Source organism: Oncorhynchus gorbuscha, linkage group LG17 (genome assembly GCF_021184085.1).
Source record: "Oncorhynchus gorbuscha isolate QuinsamMale2020 ecotype Even-year linkage group LG17, OgorEven_v1.0, whole genome shotgun sequence".
Taxonomy (NCBI): domain Eukaryota; kingdom Metazoa; phylum Chordata; class Actinopteri; order Salmoniformes; family Salmonidae; genus Oncorhynchus; species Oncorhynchus gorbuscha.
In genome coordinates, this window is record NC_060189.1 from 45,314,296 (window position 1) to 45,334,754 (window position 20,459).

Genomic DNA, 20,459 nt, shown 5'->3' on the forward strand with positions numbered 1-20,459 from the left:
TGTCAAGATTCCAGATTGCAAAATGAAGCTTCTTCTTTTTGTAGCCTTCATGGCCACCATCTTCAATGTGAGTATATCACATGATCATCACACAACAATGTACAACATCTAATGGTAGCGTTCAAAATGACTCAGCCAATATTTTTTTTCTCAATGATCTCTTTCTAGGTCAATGCTGGCAAGGTAGGATGCTGGACACTAAAAACATATTTATCCTTCACCAATCCAATGCTATTAGGTTGATGGGAAGTATTGAATGAGAGCACACTTCAGAAGAAGCTGTTGATAGAATTAAAGGTCATATCATATCTATCTTTGCCGTTTCTCAGAAGCTGAGGCTGCTGGGAGGTCTAAATGGTGGAGTTGTGTCTGGGGTTAACCCTGGACTGGTGGTGGGGGGCCTGAACCCTGGCCTCACTGGTGGCACTGGGTTGATTGGGCAGCCTATGTTTGCCCAGGTCAGTCATCAATAGCTCTGTTTGCATTTTCATTATATTTCAAGAAATGTATTATACAGTAACTGTTCACTACAGGTGGATAAACAAATAAGTAACTGTTTTTAAACTACTTATACACCTTTTTATAAATAATTTCACATAACAGTTCAACAGACAGTCAATTGTGTATTAGGGAGAGATGAGGGAAAACAATATTTTTATCTAAGTGCTCAATAATTTGGCACGACTTTCTCCCCTCACTCATACAGATGGTTCCAGGTGTCCCCACTTATGTCATGCAGCCCCAAACTGTCCCCGCTGGTCCCTATGGATTCCCAAATGTCGGGATGCAGCAGCCTCAACCGTTCCCTAACTTCCCTGGGCAGTACCAGTATCCTGGCCCACCAGCTAAAGGGGTTTGACCCAAAATAAATACTCTTATTCTGCTACATATATTATTTTCTGTTATTTTAACATTTTATGAGTTCTAAAAATGGAAAATACATTGTGCACATTTTTGACCTGCATGTTTATATTGCACATGATGTTTTTGTCTTTTGATGTTATTATGGTATTATATGAGAAGAAACAATGGGAAAGGCTTTGCAGTAATTAATATGTCACTTCTCCCTTAAACAGCTGCCTTACTACATGGGCGTCCCTCAAATGACAGGAATGAATCCTACACAACAGCAAGTCATGGTATAGTCGACTCTATGTATTCAAACTTATGCTGTGTTCATTTGATGTCGGAAACTGGGAAACGCTGACATTTCAAATTTGCTAACCTAGGCGGAAGAGTTGGAATGTGAGTTTCCTACTTGGGAGGTATCAGAATTAACCAATAGGAAGGTCTACGCAAATAACTTATGTTAATTTTAACTCGGAGGTCCTGAGTTTCCGACTTGGCGTGAATGCGACATGATCACCGGAGGGCGAGAGGGTATTACATACCAGGAAAATACATGAATACATTTTTTTTAAAAACATTTTGACCATTCCATCATTTACAATTTATAATAAATGTATAATAATAACTCTTCCTTCTGGTTAGGGAGTCCAAGGTGCAGGTGGGATTCCCTTGATGCAGCAGTCACAGCAGGGTCCTCCACAAGCAGAGCCAGTGAGAAGATTCAAGGTACAGTACTGGTCACTGACTGTACAGTGCACGTGCCTCATGGTCAATAGTGTATCTCAATATGTAATTAACTCTGTGTAAGGAAAGGAATCTAGCTAATATGCGTACGTTCATACGATTTTCACCTTCAGCGCTTTCTGATAAGGAGGGCGCACACCATGAAACCTGATTTGGACATTCAGGTAGAGAATTATGCACATTTAATCTGATACATACATTAGTTATGAAATGCTTAACTACTGCTTATGAATGTGTTATGTATGGGTTATGAATGTGTTATGAACTTATAAACGACAAGATAGCTCCTGTTTATCAGAAGGGTTTTAATGATTTGTATTTATACTTGTTGGCTATCTTTCCTCATTCAGATTTCAACTGAGACAACCACAACTCCATCCCCAACTACTTGTTTAGACAATATTCAAGTTTAGAGCGGACAAATTGGATTGAAACAAGGTATACATCCAAATACAAACAATCTGCTTACATTTGTGGTATTGTGCAATATCTCATTATTGAAAAAAATGATAAACAAGAACTATCTTTGGTCATTTATTTACAGGTGTCTGCTCTAGAACATGGACACGGGAATTTCACCAAATTGTCCACAGCGCTTTAAGTTAATCATATCAGATACCATAGCGGTTAAGAGCTTGTGGCCATTAACCGAACGGTTCCTGGTTCTAATTCCTGAGCCAACTAGGTGAAAAAAAAAAAAAGATGTGCCCTTGAGCAAGACACTTAACCCTAGTTTCTCCTGTTAATCGCTCTGGATAAGAGCATCTGCTAAATGACAACGTATAATGTCTTCTAACATTGTATACATGCAGATCTTATGCCAGTTAGTTAAGAACAAGTTCTTATTTACGATGACGACTTGGTGGGTTAATTGCCTTGTTCAGGGGCAGAACGATAGATTTCTTTAACCTTATCAGCTCAGGGATTCGATCTAGAAACCTTTCGGTTACTATCCCAACACTCTAACCACTAGGCTACATGCCTCTGTCCATGTATATTTGTTAGAATATCAATAAACATGATTATTAGCCTTCAGAAAAGTTGTTTGCTTGTTTGGTTTGAAATGGTTTTCCACCTCATGAAAGGGGTTGATTTTTGTCCCTTCCATGTTTATCATGCAAATGTATGGCATGTTTGCCAGGATTTCTAGAATCTACTTTTGGCCTATATTGTCATCTAGTGGCAGAATGAAATGCATATTATGAGCCCAGTTTACCGGACTCAGATTAAGTTTACTCCATAAGAAGCACTTTCAATAGAGAATCTCCACTGAGTATTCCTTCTAGTCCAGGACTAGGTTGAATTTCTGTCCAGGAAACCAGACGTTTAATCATTTGTGAGGACCGGAGAAAGTGCAGAAACTGTTGGTGAAGAAGTACATAGACAGGCTACAGGTGACTCCGGGCCTCTATGAAGAACAGACGCAGTGCCATGAAAAAGTGACTAAGGGGGCAGTTGAAATCGGGGAGGAGGCACAATTTTGGGGGGGTTCTTGCAATGGAATTATATTAAATTCTGCTTATATCACGCTATACCACAATAAACATAAAGTTCAAATGCTAAGACTCCGAGACCATTGAATGAGTTATTTTGAAGTGACAGGAAGGTGCAAAATCTGTAGCCTGTCCCTACTGCACTGTATCAGCACAATGGACAGCGCCCTACACACTAAAGCAATTACACTTTGGTAATGAATATAGGCTACGCGATAGATAGGGTCATTCACCTATTACAAACAACCTATGTGAATTCAGCCATACACGCAGCTGTCTTACCAAGATAATGCAAGCCAAATGCTGAAAGTAGTAGCCTAGTTATTTATGCATGCAAACACAAATACTTAATAAAAGTTTGGCTTAGAATACAGCTAAACTGTGAATACAAACAAATGAATGAGAGCAGAACAAAACAACTGTACCAAGTAGGCCTGGTAGAGAAAATATCAGATGGATAAAGACATGACACAATCTATATTTATACTGGTTACATTAACAGTAAACAAACTATCAGACGGATAAAGACATGAAACAATCTATATTTAGACTGGTTACATTAACAGTAACAAAACTATCAGATGGATAAAGACATGAAACAATCTATATTTAGACTGGTTACATTAACAATAACCAAAACACAGTAAACAACAGGCGAATGGAGATCCGAATAACCAAAATATAGACTACAACCTACTACAGTGAGAAGCTGTCATGTTTTGTCTTATTTTGTCTTGTCATTTTGCTTTTCCCTCTGTTCGTTTTCCCCCTGCTGGTCTTTTTAGGTTCGTTCCCCTCTTTCTCTCTTCCTCCCTCTCTCTCTTCTCTCTATCGCTCCGTTCCTGCTCCCAGCTGTTCCTATTCCCCTAATCAATCATTTAGTCTTCCCACACCTGTTCCCTATCCTTCCCCCTGATTAGAGTCCCTATTTCTCCCCTTGTTTTCCGTTTCTGCCCGGTCGGATCCTTGTCTATTGTTCACCGTGCTGTGTCTGTGTATCGCCCTGTCGTGTCGTGTTTCCCTCAGATGCTGCGTGGTGAGCAGGTGTCTGAGTCTGCTACGTTCAAGTGCCTTCCCGAGGCAACCTGCAGTTCAAGATCGAGTCTCCAGTCTGTTCTCGTCATTACGAGTGGAAATTGTGCTTTATGATTGTATTTTTACTTTACTGGATTAAAGACTCTGTTTTCGCCAAGTCGCTTTTGGGTCCTCATTCACCTGCATAACAGAAGGATCCGACCTAGAATGGACCCAGCGACTATGGATTCTCTCTACTCTACTCTCGAGTTCCAGGGAGCGATGCTCGGCAGACACGAGCAGGAATTGTCTGCTGCTCGGCATGCCGTTGAGACCCTGGCCGCTCAGGTCTCCGACCTCTCAGGACAGTATCAGAGTCTTCGTCTCGTGTCACCAGCTACTTCCGGTTCTTCCGAGCCTCCGGAACCTAGGGTTAATAACCCACCATGTTATTCTGGGCAGCCCACTGAGTGCCGCTCCTTTCTCACCCAGTGTGATATAGTGTTCTCTCTCCAACCCAACACATACTCAAGAGAGAGAGCTCGGATTGCCTACGTCATATCACTCCTTACTGGTCGGGCTCGGCAGTGGGGCACAGCTATCTGGGAGGCAAGCGCTGAGTGTACTAACAATTATCTGAACTTTAAAGAGGAGATGATAAGGGTTTTTGATCGCTCAGTTTTTGGGAAAGAAGCTTCCTGGTCCCTGTCTTCCCTATGTCAAGGTAATCGATCCATAACGGATTACTCTATAGAGTTTCGCACTCTTGCTGCCTCCAGTAACTGGAACGAGCAGGCGTTGCTCGCTCGTTTTCTGGAGGGACTCCACGCTAAGGTTAAGGATGAGATTCTCTCTCGGGAGGTTCCATCCAGCGTGGATTCTTTGATTGAACTCGCTATTCGCATTGAACGACGGGTAGATCTTCGTCACCGAGCTCATAGAAGAGAGCTCGCGTTAACTGTGTCTCCCCTCTCTCCGACACTACCGTCTTTCCCCAGTGACTCAGGTGTTGAGCCCATGCAGCTGGGGGTATTCGCATCTCGACTAAGGAGAGGGAACGGAGAATCACCAACCGCCTCTGTCTCTATTGCGGTTCCGCTGGTCATTTTGTCATTTCATGTCCAGTTAAAGGCCAGAGCTCATCAGTAAGCGGAGGGCGACTGATAAGCGCTACTAGACGGTCCTCTCCGTCAAGTACATGTACTACCTTACCGGTCCATCTACGCTGGACCGGATCGGCAGCTTCCTGCAGTGCATTAATAGACTCTGGGGCAGAGGGCTGTTTTATGGACGAAGCCTGGGCGCGGGAACATGACATTCCTCTCAGACAGTTAGGGAGCCCACGGTCATGTTTGCCTTGGATGGTAGTCCTCTCCCCAGTATATTATATGAAACACTACCTTTAACCCTCACTGTATCTGGTAACCATAGTGAGACCATTTCTTTTTTGATTTTTTGTTCACCTTTTACACCTGTTGTTTTGGGTCATCCCTGGCTAGTGTGTCATAATCCTTCTTTTGATTGGTCTAGTAATTCTATCCTTTCCTGGAACGTTTCTTGTCATGTGACGTGTTTAATGTCTGCTATTTCTCCTGTTTGTTCTGTCCCCTCTTCTCAGGAGGAACCTGGTGATTTGACAGGAGTGCCGGAGGAATATCATGGTCTGCGCACGGTCTTCAGTCGGTCCAGAACCAACTCCCTTCCTCCTCACCGGTCGTATGATTGTTGTTCTGATCTCTTCAAGAAGCGTTTTGCATCCGCTTCTATCCTTGTTGCACCTGACGTCACTAAACAGTTTATTGTTGAGGTTGACGCGTCGGGGTGGGCGTGGGAGCCATTCTGTCCCAGCGCTCCGATACTGACGATGGGGTCCACCCTTGTGCGTATTTTTCTCATCGCCTGTCACCGTCGGAACGTAACTATGATGTGGCTAACCGCGAACTGCTCGCCATCCGTTTAGCCCTAGGCAAATGGCGACAGTGGTTGGAGGGGGCGACCGTTCTTTGTCGTTTGGACTGACCAAAAGAACCTTGAGTACATCCGTTATGCCAAATACTGAATGCGCGTCATGCTCGTTGGGCGTTGTTTTTCGCTCGTTTCGAGTTCGTTATTTCTTATTGCCCGGGTACTAAGAACACCAAGCCTCATGCTTTATCCCGTCTCTTTAGTTCTTCTGTGGCTTCTACCGATCCCGAGGGGATCCTTCCTGTTGGGCGTGTTGTTGGGTTGACTGTCTGGGGAATTGAGAGACAGGTTAAGCAAGCACTCACGCACACTGCGTCGCCGCGCTTGTCCTAGTAACCTTCTTTTCGTTCCTGTTTCTACTCGTCTGGCTGTTCTTCAGTGGGCTCACTCTGCCAAGTTAGCTGGCCATCCCGGCGTTCGGGGTACGCTTGCTTCTATTCGCCAGCGGTTTTGGTGGCCTACTCAGGAGCGTGACACGCGCCGTTTCGTGGCTGCGTGTTCAGACTGCGCGCAGAAGAAGTCTGGTAATTTTTTTTCTGCTTCTGCTCCTGGTCTTGCTGGGTCTCAGTCTGTTCCCTGCCATCGCATCTCTCCTGTTCTTGTTCCTGCCCTTGCTGTGTCTCAGTCTGTCCCTAGTTGTTACTCTCCTGGCCTGTTTGGTCCTGTTTGCTCTAAAGCTTTCAGTTCTCTACCCGTGTCTCATTTTTTTTTTAGAGTAGTACCCTAGTTTCCCTTTTTATCGTTTTTCGTTACGGTCCTGAGGAGAGGAGTTGGGTTCTTTCTCGGGACGTGCTGGACCGTTTGTGATCTATGATTTCCTCCGTTGCCGCCAGTGTTCCTCCTCGAGAGCGCCAGGAGGCGCTCGGTGAGTGGGGGGGTACTGTCATGTTTTGTCTTATTTTGTCTTGTCATTTTGCTTTTCCCTCTGTTCGTTTTCCCCCTGCTGGTCTTTTTAGGTTCGTTCCCCTCTTTCTCTCTTCCTCCCTCTCTCTCTTCTCTCTATCGCTCCGTTCCTGCTCCCAGCTGTTCCTATTCCCCTAATCAATCATTTAGTCTTCCCACACCTGTTTCCTATCCTTCCCCCTGATTAGAGTCCCTATTTCTCCCCTTGTTTTCCGTTTCTGCCCGGTCGGATCCTTGTCTATTGTTCACCGTGCTGTGTCTGTGTATCGCCCTGTCGTGTCGTGTTTCCCTCAGATGCTGCGTGGTGAGCAGGTGTCTGAGTCTGCTACGTTCAAGTGCCTTCCCGAGGCAACCTGCAGTTCAAGATCGAGTCTCCAGTCTGTTCTCGTCATTACGAGTGGAAATTGTGCTTTATGATTGTATTTTTACTTTACTGGATTAAAGACTCTGTTTTCGCCAAGTCGCTTTTGGGTCCTCATTCACCTGCATAACAGAAGCAGCCATGCTGCGCTGTCTTGCCTCCCCAAAAAGGCTTCAGACATGGAAAATCATGCCACTCATGTGTACAGCAACACGTGCTATGGCACAATACACTTCTGTGGATTAAATTCGACCCAACGTGATCAATTAAGCAATGCTAGCCTACCATGAACATGTTTCCAATACTCACAGTTCCATTTACAACCAGGAAAACCATAATAGAATGTATCTATTTTTATGATGAAACATACCGATCTGTAACTATACCCATGGGCATCATTTGGGATCTTGCATTGGATTTACATTGAATTCTGCAGTAACCCAGTATTCCAGAAACTCTTCCTATGAACCAAATGCAATTTAATGAGAGTTTTTGGACAGAACCTGCGGCTAGGGTTGTATTCCAGATTAACCTGGGCTGGCTCCTCTGTTCCAAGATTGTCAGGAACAGTCAGAGGTGGAGGGGGCTGTGGAGCCAATATCCTGGCAGTGCTTGTGGAAGGGTGGGTAGGCTCTGCCTGCGAAGCTAGCTGGAGATTTGATGCTGCAGCTGCTGCTCATCACTCTCTTTCATATTTTGGCTTTGTTTGGGTACTTTGGCAGTGGCAGATTAGCTGGTTCACGCAAGCCCCCCCCCACACACACATACACACATCCCATGCTCTCTGTCCGCTCTGCTGACACAGAACAGTGGAGATACAGATTTTGCACCAACCTGTCACTTAATCATTTTAACTTTTTTGTCTATTTTTATATAGGGACATAGAACTAAAACTGTGGGGAACTGGGCCTGATGAAGAACAAGGGCAAGTGTTCTCCTGTAGATGGCACGTCTCACACTTCCTCAATCTCTTTTAGAGATTGCTTTTATCCTAACCAAATGATGGCGGTTAGGATCTAAAACCAGCAGCCCTCCTGTTGCCAGTTCAGCAGCCTTACAGCTACCTGCCTATAATACCTTATTTACAGGACACAATCAACACTGAACATGTCAATCAAAATACTTCCAGTTACACATATCAACCCCACACCAGTCCATAGACAAATCATCTGTCTGAAAACTCTTGACCACCTGCAGCAAACTCTCTTTCAATGACACATTATAATCACAGGTCTCTCTGAAAGGTTTACAAAAAATGTAGATTCATCGTTTACATAATAGGCATTGAGTTCAAGGGTCTTTTGGCTAATATAGGGAAAGTGAAGTATAATAGGAGATGATGTATATATTGTGAACATACTGTAGGGGCAGAATACCCATTGAAATAATGGGAGAAGAGTTGACTGTTATCCACCTGGTATGTGTCACATACTGTCGACTCAACATATTAGACAACAACATGAGAAATGGAGTATGACACCCCTGATAGATAATGTCCAGCCATGAGATTAATTTTGACAGTCCATAATGATGGTCAGTCCATAATGATACAGCTGCATATACCTGCACCGTAACTGTCTGAGTCTGAGAGTGATGTCATATCAAAGAGCCTATGCGTCATTAACCATAGTCTGTGTGTGTCTGGGACATGACAGCTCAAATGGGAAGATAGTTTAAAAGTAGGAGAGACACAGTAGGCTGCACGGAGATATAAAGAACACACAGGAAAAAAGGAAGACGGACTGAGCTGGCGTTCTCTGATAAGGTAACACTGTCATGGTAAGGTAACACTGTCACTTGCTTTTGTGTCAACAAAAACAGTTAAAAATAAGTTTGTATCACGTACAATATGCTCAAGATGGTAACATGTATTGAAATGTCAGATATCAACAACATTTGTCCTGTCTTTTTTTGTAGGATATCATGAAGCTGCAGACTGTAACTGTTTTGGTCTGCCTTTTTGGTGCTAGCCTTTCACTTCCTGTGAGTTTCACACGTTACATTTACATTTACATTTAAGTCATTTAGCAGACATTACTTGAACATTCCGTCATTTATAGCACTACACTTAAAAATGGATCATAACAGTCTGTTTTTGTTGCTTTTTTAAAGTTATATCAACAGCAAATTGGAATCCTCGCAAGTAACAGCAATGAGGTACAATGAATTGCCCCATATGTTTTCGTCTGCAACTCTTGACATTGCATTTGTAGTTCATAATTTTTACCTTTTAAATCGATGTTTCGTAAATTACAATGCAATGTAGAGTAATGTTTGTCAAAAACATTTTCTGACTGCTCACCCATCCTTTACAGATCTTGCGATTCAATGGACTGACCCTGACAGGTGTAGGCTTTGGGCAAACACAAATGCAGGTACTGAACCAATCGAGATAGAAATCATTAGCCATGATAATGCTAAAGACATACTGTAGAACAAAAAGATTGATATCATTAGCCACATTTGTAGACAGCATAATAGTTCAAAATGGTCTCCAGTCATGTATTTCAGGAGCAGCTTCCATTCCCACTACACCTTGAACTACACTAATTTTCAGCTTTGGCACATCAGCTGAATTGTTCATTCAATTGCTCACCACTTGAACAACTTCGGTCAGCAAAGCTTTGACATGATCTTAGGTCAGAGACAGATTTCTTTACCCAACCTTGTTTGCTCAGGCGTCTCCGTTCATGCCCCAGTACGTGATCCAGCAGCAACCTGAACTGGGTCTTCCCCAGATGGTGAACTTTAACCCCCAGATGGGAGGCCCTTTCGGCCCCCAGAAGATGTTCCCTACACAGGGGAACCAGCTGCCCCCCGTGCTGTACACCAATGCCCAACAGGAGCATCCTGGGGCCCCCCAGGACCCCAACAACCACAATATCCAAATTAACCACCAGCAACTTCAAAACCCTGCACAGGTAGATCAGTCAGTTAGTCTATGTATGTTTATACACAAATTCATTGAAATACCAATGTATTCGATGGATACCAATGACAAAAGGCTTCCCAGCTTTTACTAATGAATAGACATGTTTATTTCCTGAAGTCAGTTTGTCTATGTTTTTATACAAATGTAATTCAATGAAATACCATGTGTCAGGTAATTTCCAGTATTGATTGAAGTTGTATTTCTTTGATATTTTCCTGAAGGGGGTTCCCCAGTTTCCTCAGTACTACCCATCCTTTTCATTTCCCCAGCAACCAAGAATGCAGGTACAGTGGAGTTTTACTCTTTCGATGTGGTTTGTTCCTCAATGTGCATCTGGTATTCACTGTAAGAAATAATATACTCTTTATTCATATTAAAGGATCACTTTACCCCCCATTTTTTGTTGAATTGTGTTAGTCCACTGTTGATATGGTCCCCACAAAGTGTGTATGTCAAGTTTAAGATAAAGCACTTAAAAAGCTAAATGATCCGTTTTGAATAACATGATGCAAAACATATCACACTTTTTGATCGTTTAAGACTCTTAACTTTCACAAGTGTATCTTCCCTAGGGCAACCCCTACTACACGTCTTATGGTTACCCCAACTACCCCCAGCCTAACCAGAACCAGGTGAACGGGCAGAACCAGCAGAACTCGGAGAAGACCCCTCAGAAACCACAGCTCCCACTACAGGTGAGGAGTGGTCATTACATCGTTGCGCTCTCCCTTCCCATGATACTGGCCTGCTACACTAGATGCATGACCTTTGCAGAGTGTGAGACGCTCCAATTCATTTCAATTAAACTATGCATAAGCGGCACGGTTCCAGGAGAATACGAAAGTTGACTGCGGCAGTTTGAAGTGTGGTCAAATATTCTCAAAAGGAAATTAGAGACAATGAACCGATAGTATGTCGTCATTTCATAATTTTGTTTCCATTTTAAACTAACAATCATTTTATAGGCCAGACAGAGTATCTTAATTTTTATTATTTTCCCTTTCAAATTTGCAACAGGCTGCTCAACCTCAGGCACCAGGAAAGGTAAGTCCTCTCTTACTACTGTGTTTGAATCATGTACTGACAGATAACATTAATGTGGCCTCTATGTGAGGGCTGCGGATGAAGACTGCTGTATGATATCCAACTGTATTTGTGTTGATAGACATGGCCTAAAAGATTCCAGACAGAGGCTGCCAACCCTCCACCAGATCACCGTGGAGACACAGTTGACCCTGTCATAGACGAGGTATGACCTCTACTTCTTATACTATAACTATATCAATACTAATATAATATATTATAGTATGTATACATTGTCTATATAGATTTTTAACATAAGATATGAAACATTGTTCTTGTTATCATGTCATCATGCTAAACATTTTTTACAGGGTCGTCCCAACTTCTCATTCCTGTTTGAGCCATAGAATTGTATGTGGGGGCAAGGAAAATTGAGGTAGGGTAACATTAGGGCCATTTCCAGGTTTTTTAATATGGGAAGGAGACATATTCAACTGTAAATCTGAAATGTATTCATATCAGGAATATACTGTACTTCCATTTAAGTGTTTATTTTTTTGTTTAATTTTCAGGGATCGACACAACAATATTTAAGATCTGTTTTCAGTTACATTTTTTATTGTCAAATAAATCCATTATCAAGCAAAGTCCCAGTTGTCAATTGTACTTTGTATGCACACAAAAACAAGAGCTCTTAGTTTGCATGGTGGACGTTTTAATGAATGTTAGATAGCAATTGATTGAGAAGGTGTCCAATTACATCACAGAAGTAACCTCCTCCAACACCTGCCATGTACTGTATAGATATAAAGAGGATCTAAAGAGGTCACACAACTTGCTACTGGTGTGCTCTTGAGCCAAAAGGGGTCCCCTGAATAGACAGAAATATCGTCCTGAAACGACCTCACTGCATACCCATACCAATGAGTAAAATCATATATTGTTAGCCTAAAACTCGTGGTCTCATGAGTTAAGAAATTGATTTGCTATTTAGGAAGAATATTAGCAACTAAAAATCCATTGTTCATCTTTAAAGTTTAATGTACTCCAGAAAGATATGTAAATTTGTCATCTCAATCCAATCAACAAATCCAATCCAGATGCAAACAGGGAGAAGTACTTGAAGCCAAAGTGCTTGACAAGTCAGGATAGCCTCACCTTCCACACCTTGTATCCACCATATCATTTTCCTTCCCCCTCCCAAGTCTGTCTCCTCAGCCTACAGATATATCAGTCATAACATGGTTCAAGTAGGAAATATATTAGTGTACTGTAAGAATACAGATACAACACATCATATTAGGAAGAATATAGCAATGTTATTAGTAATTTCTTACCTTCATGAATGGGAGCTTTGGGTATAGGTTGAAAGATTAAAATAATGCATGTTTTAGATGGTATTGTGAGTGTCATTTGATTGAAAAATAAGAAATATTGTTACATTTGACAATATTTATTTATGACACTAAAGCTGAAAGGAAAAATTAAAATCTGAATGAGATACTTACAAGTGTTGTTATCCCATATTCAAATTAGATGTTTGTTTGCAGGGAAAATAACAGATAAACATTTAAACATTTGTAAATGTAATTATAAAAACGCTCACAAAACATTTTCTGTTAACATTGTGATATTTTGATCATGTTAAAACATAAATGTTTACATACTGTAGCTGAGGGGTTGTAGATGAGCTCCGGGTAAGGCTGGAATTGAGACAAATAACAAACATTTTTGTTATTAGTCTAATTTTAAAATCAACTTGTTCTCTATTTGTTCAGCATTGTAAATATATAACAAATATTTTCACCTCTTAAGGATCCGCCCATTTGAAAAATGTTGGCCTAAAATGACATACCCAAATCCAAATCCCGAAGCAAGCATATGCATATTCTTGGTACCATTTGAAAGGAAACACTTTGCAGTTTTTGGAAATGTGAAAGGAATGTAGAAGAATAAACACAGTAGATCTGGTAAAAGATAATACAGTAGTGCAGTTAGATTAACAAGAATTGAAGCTTTCTGCCAATATCAGATATGTCTATGTCCTGGGAAATGTTCTTGTTTACTTACAACCTCATGCTAATCACATTAGCCTACGTTAGCACAACCATTCTGTGGACGGGACACCAATCCCGAAGAAGTTTTAAAGGTTCATAAGACACTTACCTGGAAAGCAGATGAGTATGGGTATCCCAACTATCAAAATTAGGGACACATAAAAAATATTGACTGCTTTTCAAGTTCTTTCAAGAAATTCACACCTAACCAAAATGTAGTAGAATTTGATTTAAAATGTCTGTCCCAGACCTGCTGTTTTCAATTCTCTAGAGACAGCAGGAGCAGTAGAGATATGAAAAGCCAACTGAAATTTACTCCTGTGGTGCTGACTTGCTGCACCCTCGACAACTACTGTGATTATTATTATTTGACCATGCTGGTCATTTATGAACATTTGAACATCTTGGCCATGTTCTGTTATAATCTCCACCCGGCACAGCCAGAAGAGGACTGGCCACCCCTCATAGCCTGGTTCCTCTCTAGGTTTCTTCCTAAGTTTTGGCCTTTCTAGGGAGTTTTTCCTAGCCACCGTGCTTCTACACCTGCACTGTTTGGGGTTCAGGCTGGGTTTCTGTACAGCACTTTGAGATATCAGCTGATGTACAAAGGGCTATATAAATACATTTCATTTGATTTGATTCAAAGCTGTCATCAAGGCAAAGGGTGGCTATTTGAAGAATTTCAAATATAAAATATATATTTTTTTGATATGGTATCAGTATCTGCTTGGCCCTTGCTATACACAGTTATAAAAAAACATATGATTAACTACTTGTAACGTCGTTCTTCGTTTGTCGAAAGAGAGTCGGACCGAAATGCAGCGTGGTGGTTACTCATGACTTTAATGGAAAAAGTGACACATGAAATAACTATACAAAATACAAAACAACAAACGGAACGTGAAAACTATTACAGCCTATCTGGTGAAACTACACAGAGACAGGAACAACCACCCACGAAATACACAGTGAAACCCAGGCTACCTAAATACGGTTCCCCATCAGAGACAACAAGAATCACCTGACTCTGATTGAGAACCGCCTCAGGCAGCCAAGCCTATACTAGACACACCCCTAAACAGCCGCAATCCCAAATACTACAAACCCCAATATGAAAATACAATATATAAACCCATGTCACACCCTGGCCTGACCAAATAATTTAAAGAAAACACAAAATACTAAGACCAAGGCGTGACACTACTCAAATAAACTATGTATAGTGTACAGTGTACACAATTGAGACTCCAGTAACTACATTAGTTTTGATTATCCTTCTTTTTGCCTCCTTCTTCTAGCGTGGCGGTGTCCGTGGTTTTCCAAACTTTCTCCAGCAGTACAACTACCTTCTGCTCCTGCAAAGACTTGGTCTTGTCCCAAACCCTGCAGCTCCAGCCCCTGCAGCACTGGCCCCAGCCCCATCCCCAGCTCCAGATGGTCGCCGAGAAAGGACATGAATCAGAACCTTCAACTCGACAAGAGCAAGCTACGGTTGCTGAAATGACCAGAACATTAACTGACAATATGTACTGTAATACCTGTTTTCCAGATTTCTCTGGAGTTTCCCTTTAATGTACCTGCTTTGGATATGTCTATCTGAAATGCAATAGAGAGGATTTGAAGTGTCAATATGTTCCCTCCTGCACGTTTTCTTTTGCCTGAGAAATATGATTTTGTATTCAAACGTGTACACAGTTTGGGCGTTTGTTTAGTCAGAGCTGGGTGTATGAAATAATGTTGGAACCTTTTGCAAATAAGACTGTTCTTATTAAGGATCCTCATTAGATGCTGCCAAAGCTAGCAGCTACTCTTCCTGGGGTCCAGCAACATTAAGCCAATTTTCCGAAGTCCCTCTTTGTGGCACCTGAGCACAAGACTGGACAGCAGTGTAGGTAACACTAGGGCCTGTATGACCTGCTTTGTTGATAGTATTTTTAAGATGGCAGAGCAGCGCTTTATATTGGACAGACTTCTCCCCATTTTAGCTACTGTTGCATCAACATGTTTTGACCATTGCAGTGTACAACCCAGAGTTACTCCAAGCAGTTTAGTCACCTCAACTTTCTCAATATTCATAATAATATTTAGTTGAGGCTTAGGGTTCGTGAATGATTTGTCTCAAATACAATACTTTTAGTTTTCTAAATATTTAGGACTAACTTATTTCTTGCCACCCATTCTGAAACTGACTGCAGCTCTTTGTTAAATGTTGCAGTGATTTAACTTGCTGTAGTAGCTGACGTGTATAGTGTTGAGTCATCTGCAAACATAGACACACTGGCATTAATCATGGCATGTCATTAGTAAAGATTGAAAGAATTAAAGGGCCTAGACAGTTGCCCCGGGAAATGGTTGATTCTACCTGGATCATATTGGAGAGTCATTCATTAACCCCCTAACGACAATGTCCATGCCCCCGCGGAAATCTAATGAGCATTAAAAAAAACGCTTGACACTAGAGACAGTTTTTGCATGGGATGCGTCTCAATCCACAGCATTCACATATATCGCACTTCCGCCTCTGCGGTGAAAGGTGACAGAGCTGTAGCGGTGTTTGTCAGACTATGAGACATCCCGAAAATCATCTGTAGCTTTCTAATGGTTTGGCATACAAGCTATTATTCCCTCTATGGAAAGGAGAGACTCTCATGAACACGATGGTGTTTACTCCGTTTTGCTCTACCACCCCCACTAGTCTGAAGTCGGTACAACCGATCTTTCCGTGGAAAGGTGAGACTCTTACGAACATGTACAGTACAGTACCAGTCAAATTTTTGGACACATCTACTCATTCAAGAGTTTTTCTTTATTTTACTATTTTCTGCATTGAAGAATAATAGTGAAGACATCAAAATATGAAATAACACATATGGAATCATGTAGTAACATGAAAAATGTTCAACAAATCAAATATTTAGTATTTAGATTCTTCAAAGTAGCCACCCTTTTCTTTGATGACAGCTTTGCACACTCTTGGCATTCTCTCAACCAGCTTCATGGGGTAGCCACCTGGAATGCATTTCAATTAACAGGTGTGCCTTGTTAAAGGTTAAATTGTGAAATTTCTTTCCTTCCTGAGTTTGAGCCAATAGGTTGTGTTTTGACACGGTAGGGGTGGTATATACAGAAGATAGCCCTATTTGGTAAAAGACAAAGTCCATATTATGGCAATAACAGCTCAAATAAGCAAAGAGAAAGAACAGTCATTACTTTAAAGGTCTGTCATTTCTGAAAATGTCAAGAACTTTGAACGTTTCTTCCAGTGCAGTCTCAAAACCCATCAAGCGCTATGATGAGAATGGCTCTCGTGAGGACCGGCACAGGAAAGAAAGACCCAGAGTTACCTCTGCAGCAAAGGAAAAGTTATTTAGAGTTAACTACACCTCAGGCTGCAGCCCAAATAAATGTTTCACAGAGTTCAAGTAACAGACACATCTCAACATCAACTTTTCAGAGGAGACTGTGTGAATCAGGCCTTCATGGTCAAATTGCTGCAAAGAAAGCACTACTTAAGGACACCAATAAGAATAAGAGACTTGTTTGGGCCAAGAAACATGAGCAATGGACATTAGGCTGGTGGAAATCTGTCCTTTGGTTTGATGAGTCCAAATTTGAGATTTTTGGTTCCAACTGCCTTGTCTTTGTGAGACACAGAGTAGGTTAACAGATGAACAGATTTGTGGTTCCCACCGTGAAACATGGAGGTGGAGGTGTGATGATGTGGGGGTGCTTTTCTGGTGACGCTGTTGGGGATTTATTTCGATTTTAAGGCACACTTAACCAGAATGGCTACCACAGCATTCTGCAGCAATACACCATCCCATCTGGTTTGGGATTAGTGGAACTGTCATTTGTTTTTCAAGAGGACAATGACCCAAACCTCCAGGCTGTGTAAGGGCTATTTGACCACGAAGGAGAGTGATCGAGAGCTGCATCAGATGACCTGGCCTCTACTATCACCTGAATTGAGATGGTTTGGGATGAGTTGGACCACAGAGTGAAGCAAAAGCAGCCAACAAGTACTCAGCATTTGTGGGAACTCCTTCAAATTATATATACTTTAGACTACTTTTGAGATCTGAAAAGTTATGTTTTGGAGTCAAAAACCGCTTTTTCTTATACACTCAACATACAAATAAATGTGTTCCAAATATATCTAAGCATTGATAGAACTCTATTCTCCTCAATAGCACTCTGACAAACTTTGCAACTCTGCTACAGGGTAATCGCCAACCAAAGGTTCATAACAAATGGCATATAGTGTATATGGATTCAATTGTACCTGTACTTTACAGTCATATTGCTCTAAATTAAACAGTGAAAACAGTGAATTGAATTCACCTCTATGTTCACCTCGATGTTTTAAGTTTAAAAAAGTATCAAATAAAACTATGACTATAAGTAGAGATATCTTTCATATGTGTCATTGAGTACAGTACACTAAGGGAAGCATGAATTATGTGACTTTCGATCATGACAGCTAGAGGGAGCAAATGTACAATGTTATAAAAAGAGTCAGTAAATTCGTATCACACATAATAGATACAAATTGTCCAAAAAAAAACCCTGTAGGTATTTCAAGGTATAAAATTAGGTGTTACAGTTTAATATCAGTTTATTTGTGTATTTGGATCCCTATTAATTGACTGTTATGATCCCACAAAAATACCTATTCAAAACAACAATGATACAATAACAATACAAAGACAACAAACATTTTTTAAATTAACCCATATAAGAACAAATTACTGATAAAAAAAGGTCAACAGCTGAAATGAACGTTTATCAAATCTGTTTTGACATTGTTGTTGTAATGACACAGTTACTGTGTGTACAGTAGGCCTTATGGTTGAGAGTAAGTTAATGTGTTACTGGCCATGCCATATTGTGTCATCTTCATAGGACATAAGCTGTATATATGAAAAGTGCTTCTTATTCCATTGAGCTGCATTCTTTCTTTCACTGTTGTGGTCTTGGACTGTAGCCATGTGCACCTAATTAGTTCCATGGTCCTGTTCAGTAGCCAAACGTCGTCGAATGGCGAAGATACAAATTAATAGAGCCAAAGTGATTCCTTATTCTACATGTCAGAGAGGCTTGTTTGTGCTACATGGCATATTTCTATCTGAATGTTACAAAATGTTGTGTCTTGCTGAATGCGCCCCTGTTCATCCCTCCATGGAAAAGAAAGACAGGTCTCTTGACCCACTCCTGAGAAACATTGTCATAGATCATCTTAGCAATATTTCACCTTTTAACCAGGTAGGCAAGTTGAGAACAAGTTCTCATTTACAATTGCGACCTGGCCAAGATAAAGCAAAGCAGTTCGACACATACTGTACAACACAGAGTTACACATGGAGTAAAACAAACATACAGTCAATAATACAGTAGAAAAATAAGTCTATATACAATGTGAGCAAATTAGGTGAGATAAGGGAGGTAAAGGCAAAAAAAGGCCATGGTGGCGAAGTACATACAATATAGCAAGTAAAACACTGGAATGGTAGATTTGCAGTGGAAGAATGTGCAAAGTAGAGATAGAAATAATGGGGTGCAAAGGTGCAAAATAAATAAATAAATACAGTAGGGGGAGAGGTAGATGTTTGGGATAAATTATAAATGGGCTATGTACAGGTACAGTAATCTGTGAGCTGCTCTGACAGCTGGTGCTTAAAGCTAGTGAGGGAGATAAGTGTTTCCAGGTTCAGAGATTTTTGTAGTTCATTCCAGTCATTGGCAGCAGAGAACTGGAAGGAGAGAAGGCCAAAGGAATAATTGGTTTTGGGGGTGACCAGAGAGATATACCTTCCGGAACACGTGCTACAGGTGGGTGCTGCTATGGTGACCAGCGAGCCTAGATAAGGGGGTACTTTACCTAGCAAGGTCTTGTAGATGACGTGGAGCCAGTGGGTTTGGTGACGAGCTTGAAGCGAGGGCCAGCCAGCGAGAGCGTACAGGTCGCAGTGGTGGGTTTGGTGACAAAATGGATGGCACTGTGATAGACTGCATCCAATTTAGTGAGTAGGGTATTGGAGGCTATTTTGTAAATGACATCGCCGAAGTCGAGGATCGGTCGGATGGTCAGTATGTTTGGCCGCATGAGTGAAGGATGCTTTGTTGCGAAATAGGAAGCCAATTCTAGATTTACATTTACATTTAAGTCATTTAGCAGACGCTCTTATCCAGAGCGACTTACAAATTGGTGCATTCACCTTATGACATCCAGTGGAACAGTCACTTTACAATAGTGCATCTAAATCTTAAAGGGGGGGGGTGAGAAGGATTACTTATCCTATCCTAGGTATTCCTTAAAGAGGTGGGGTTTCAGGTGTCTCCGGAAGGTGGTGATTGACTCCGCTGTCCTGGCGTCGTGAGGGAGTTTGTTCCACCATTGGGGGGCCAGAGCAGCGAACAGTTTTGACTGGGCTGAGCGGGAACTGTACTTCCTCAGTGGTAGGGAGGCGAGCAGGCCAGAGGTGGATGAACGCAGTGCCCTTGTTTGGGTGTAGGGCCTGATCAGAGCCTGGAGGTACTGAGGTGCCGTTCCCCTCACAGCTCCGTAGGCAAGCACCATGGTCTTGTAGCGGATGCGAGCTTCAACTGGAAGCCAGTGGAGAGAGCGGAGGAGCGGGGTGACGTGAGAGAACTTGGGAAGGTTGAACACCAGACGGGCTGCGGCGTTCTGGATGAGTTGTAGGGGTTTAATGGCACAGGCAGGGAGCCCAGCCAACAGCGAGTTGCAGTAATCCAGACGGGAGATGACAAGTGCCTGGATTAGGACCTGCGCCGCTTCCTGTGTGAGGCGAGGTCGTACTCTGCGGATGTTGTAGAGCATGAACCTACAGGAACGGGCCACCGCCTTGATGTTAGTTGAGAACGACAGGGTGTTGTCCAGGATCACGCCAAGGTTCTTAGCGCTCTGGGAGGAGGACACATGGAGTTGTCAACCGTGATGGCGAGATCATGGAACGGGCAGTCCTTCCCCGGGAGGAAGAGCAGCTCCGTCTTGCCGAGGTTCAGCTTGAGGTGGTGATCCATCATCCACACTGATATGTCTGCCAGACATGCAGAGATGCGATTCGCCACTTGGTCATCAGAAGGGGGAAAGGAGAAGA

The 20,459-nt window shown here is 42.0% G+C and overlaps 1 protein-coding gene and 1 long non-coding RNA gene across 2 annotated transcripts; both read left to right on the forward strand.

Moving 5' to 3' along the window:
- The first annotated feature begins 9,032 nt into the window (after positions 1 to 9,032).
- LOC124001431 (vacuolar protein sorting-associated protein 27-like) lies at positions 9,033 to 11,374 on the forward strand. Its single transcript, XM_046308164.1, has 8 exons — positions 9,033 to 9,094; positions 9,247 to 9,312; positions 9,442 to 9,486; positions 9,645 to 9,704; positions 10,008 to 10,250; positions 10,483 to 10,545; positions 10,834 to 10,956; positions 11,279 to 11,374. Exons 2-8 carry the CDS (start codon positions 9,253 to 9,255, stop codon positions 11,372 to 11,374), a joined length of 690 nt encoding a protein of 229 aa, XP_046164120.1. The 5' UTR covers positions 9,033 to 9,094; positions 9,247 to 9,252.
- A 46-nt stretch (positions 11,375 to 11,420) lies between these two features.
- On the forward strand, positions 11,421 to 11,931 carry LOC124001739. The gene is made up of 3 exons (XR_006832848.1): positions 11,421 to 11,510; positions 11,656 to 11,720; positions 11,857 to 11,931. It is a non-coding gene; the product is annotated as an uncharacterized LOC124001739 (long non-coding RNA).
- The last annotated feature ends 8,528 nt before the right edge of the window (positions 11,932 to 20,459 follow it).

Excerpts from the sequence above, each read along its gene's own strand:
- LOC124001431 (XM_046308164.1), top strand. The coding sequence starts at position 9,253 with ATGAAGCTGCAGACTGTAACTGTTTTGGTCTGCCTTTTTGGTGCTAGC. Across the intron at positions 9,313-9,441 it reads GTGCTAGCCTTTCACTTCCT|TTATATCAACAGCAAATTGG; the intron begins GTGAGTTTCACA and ends GCTTTTTTAAAG. Across the intron at positions 9,705-10,007 it reads TTGGGCAAACACAAATGCAG|GCGTCTCCGTTCATGCCCCA; the intron begins GTACTGAACCAA and ends TTGTTTGCTCAG.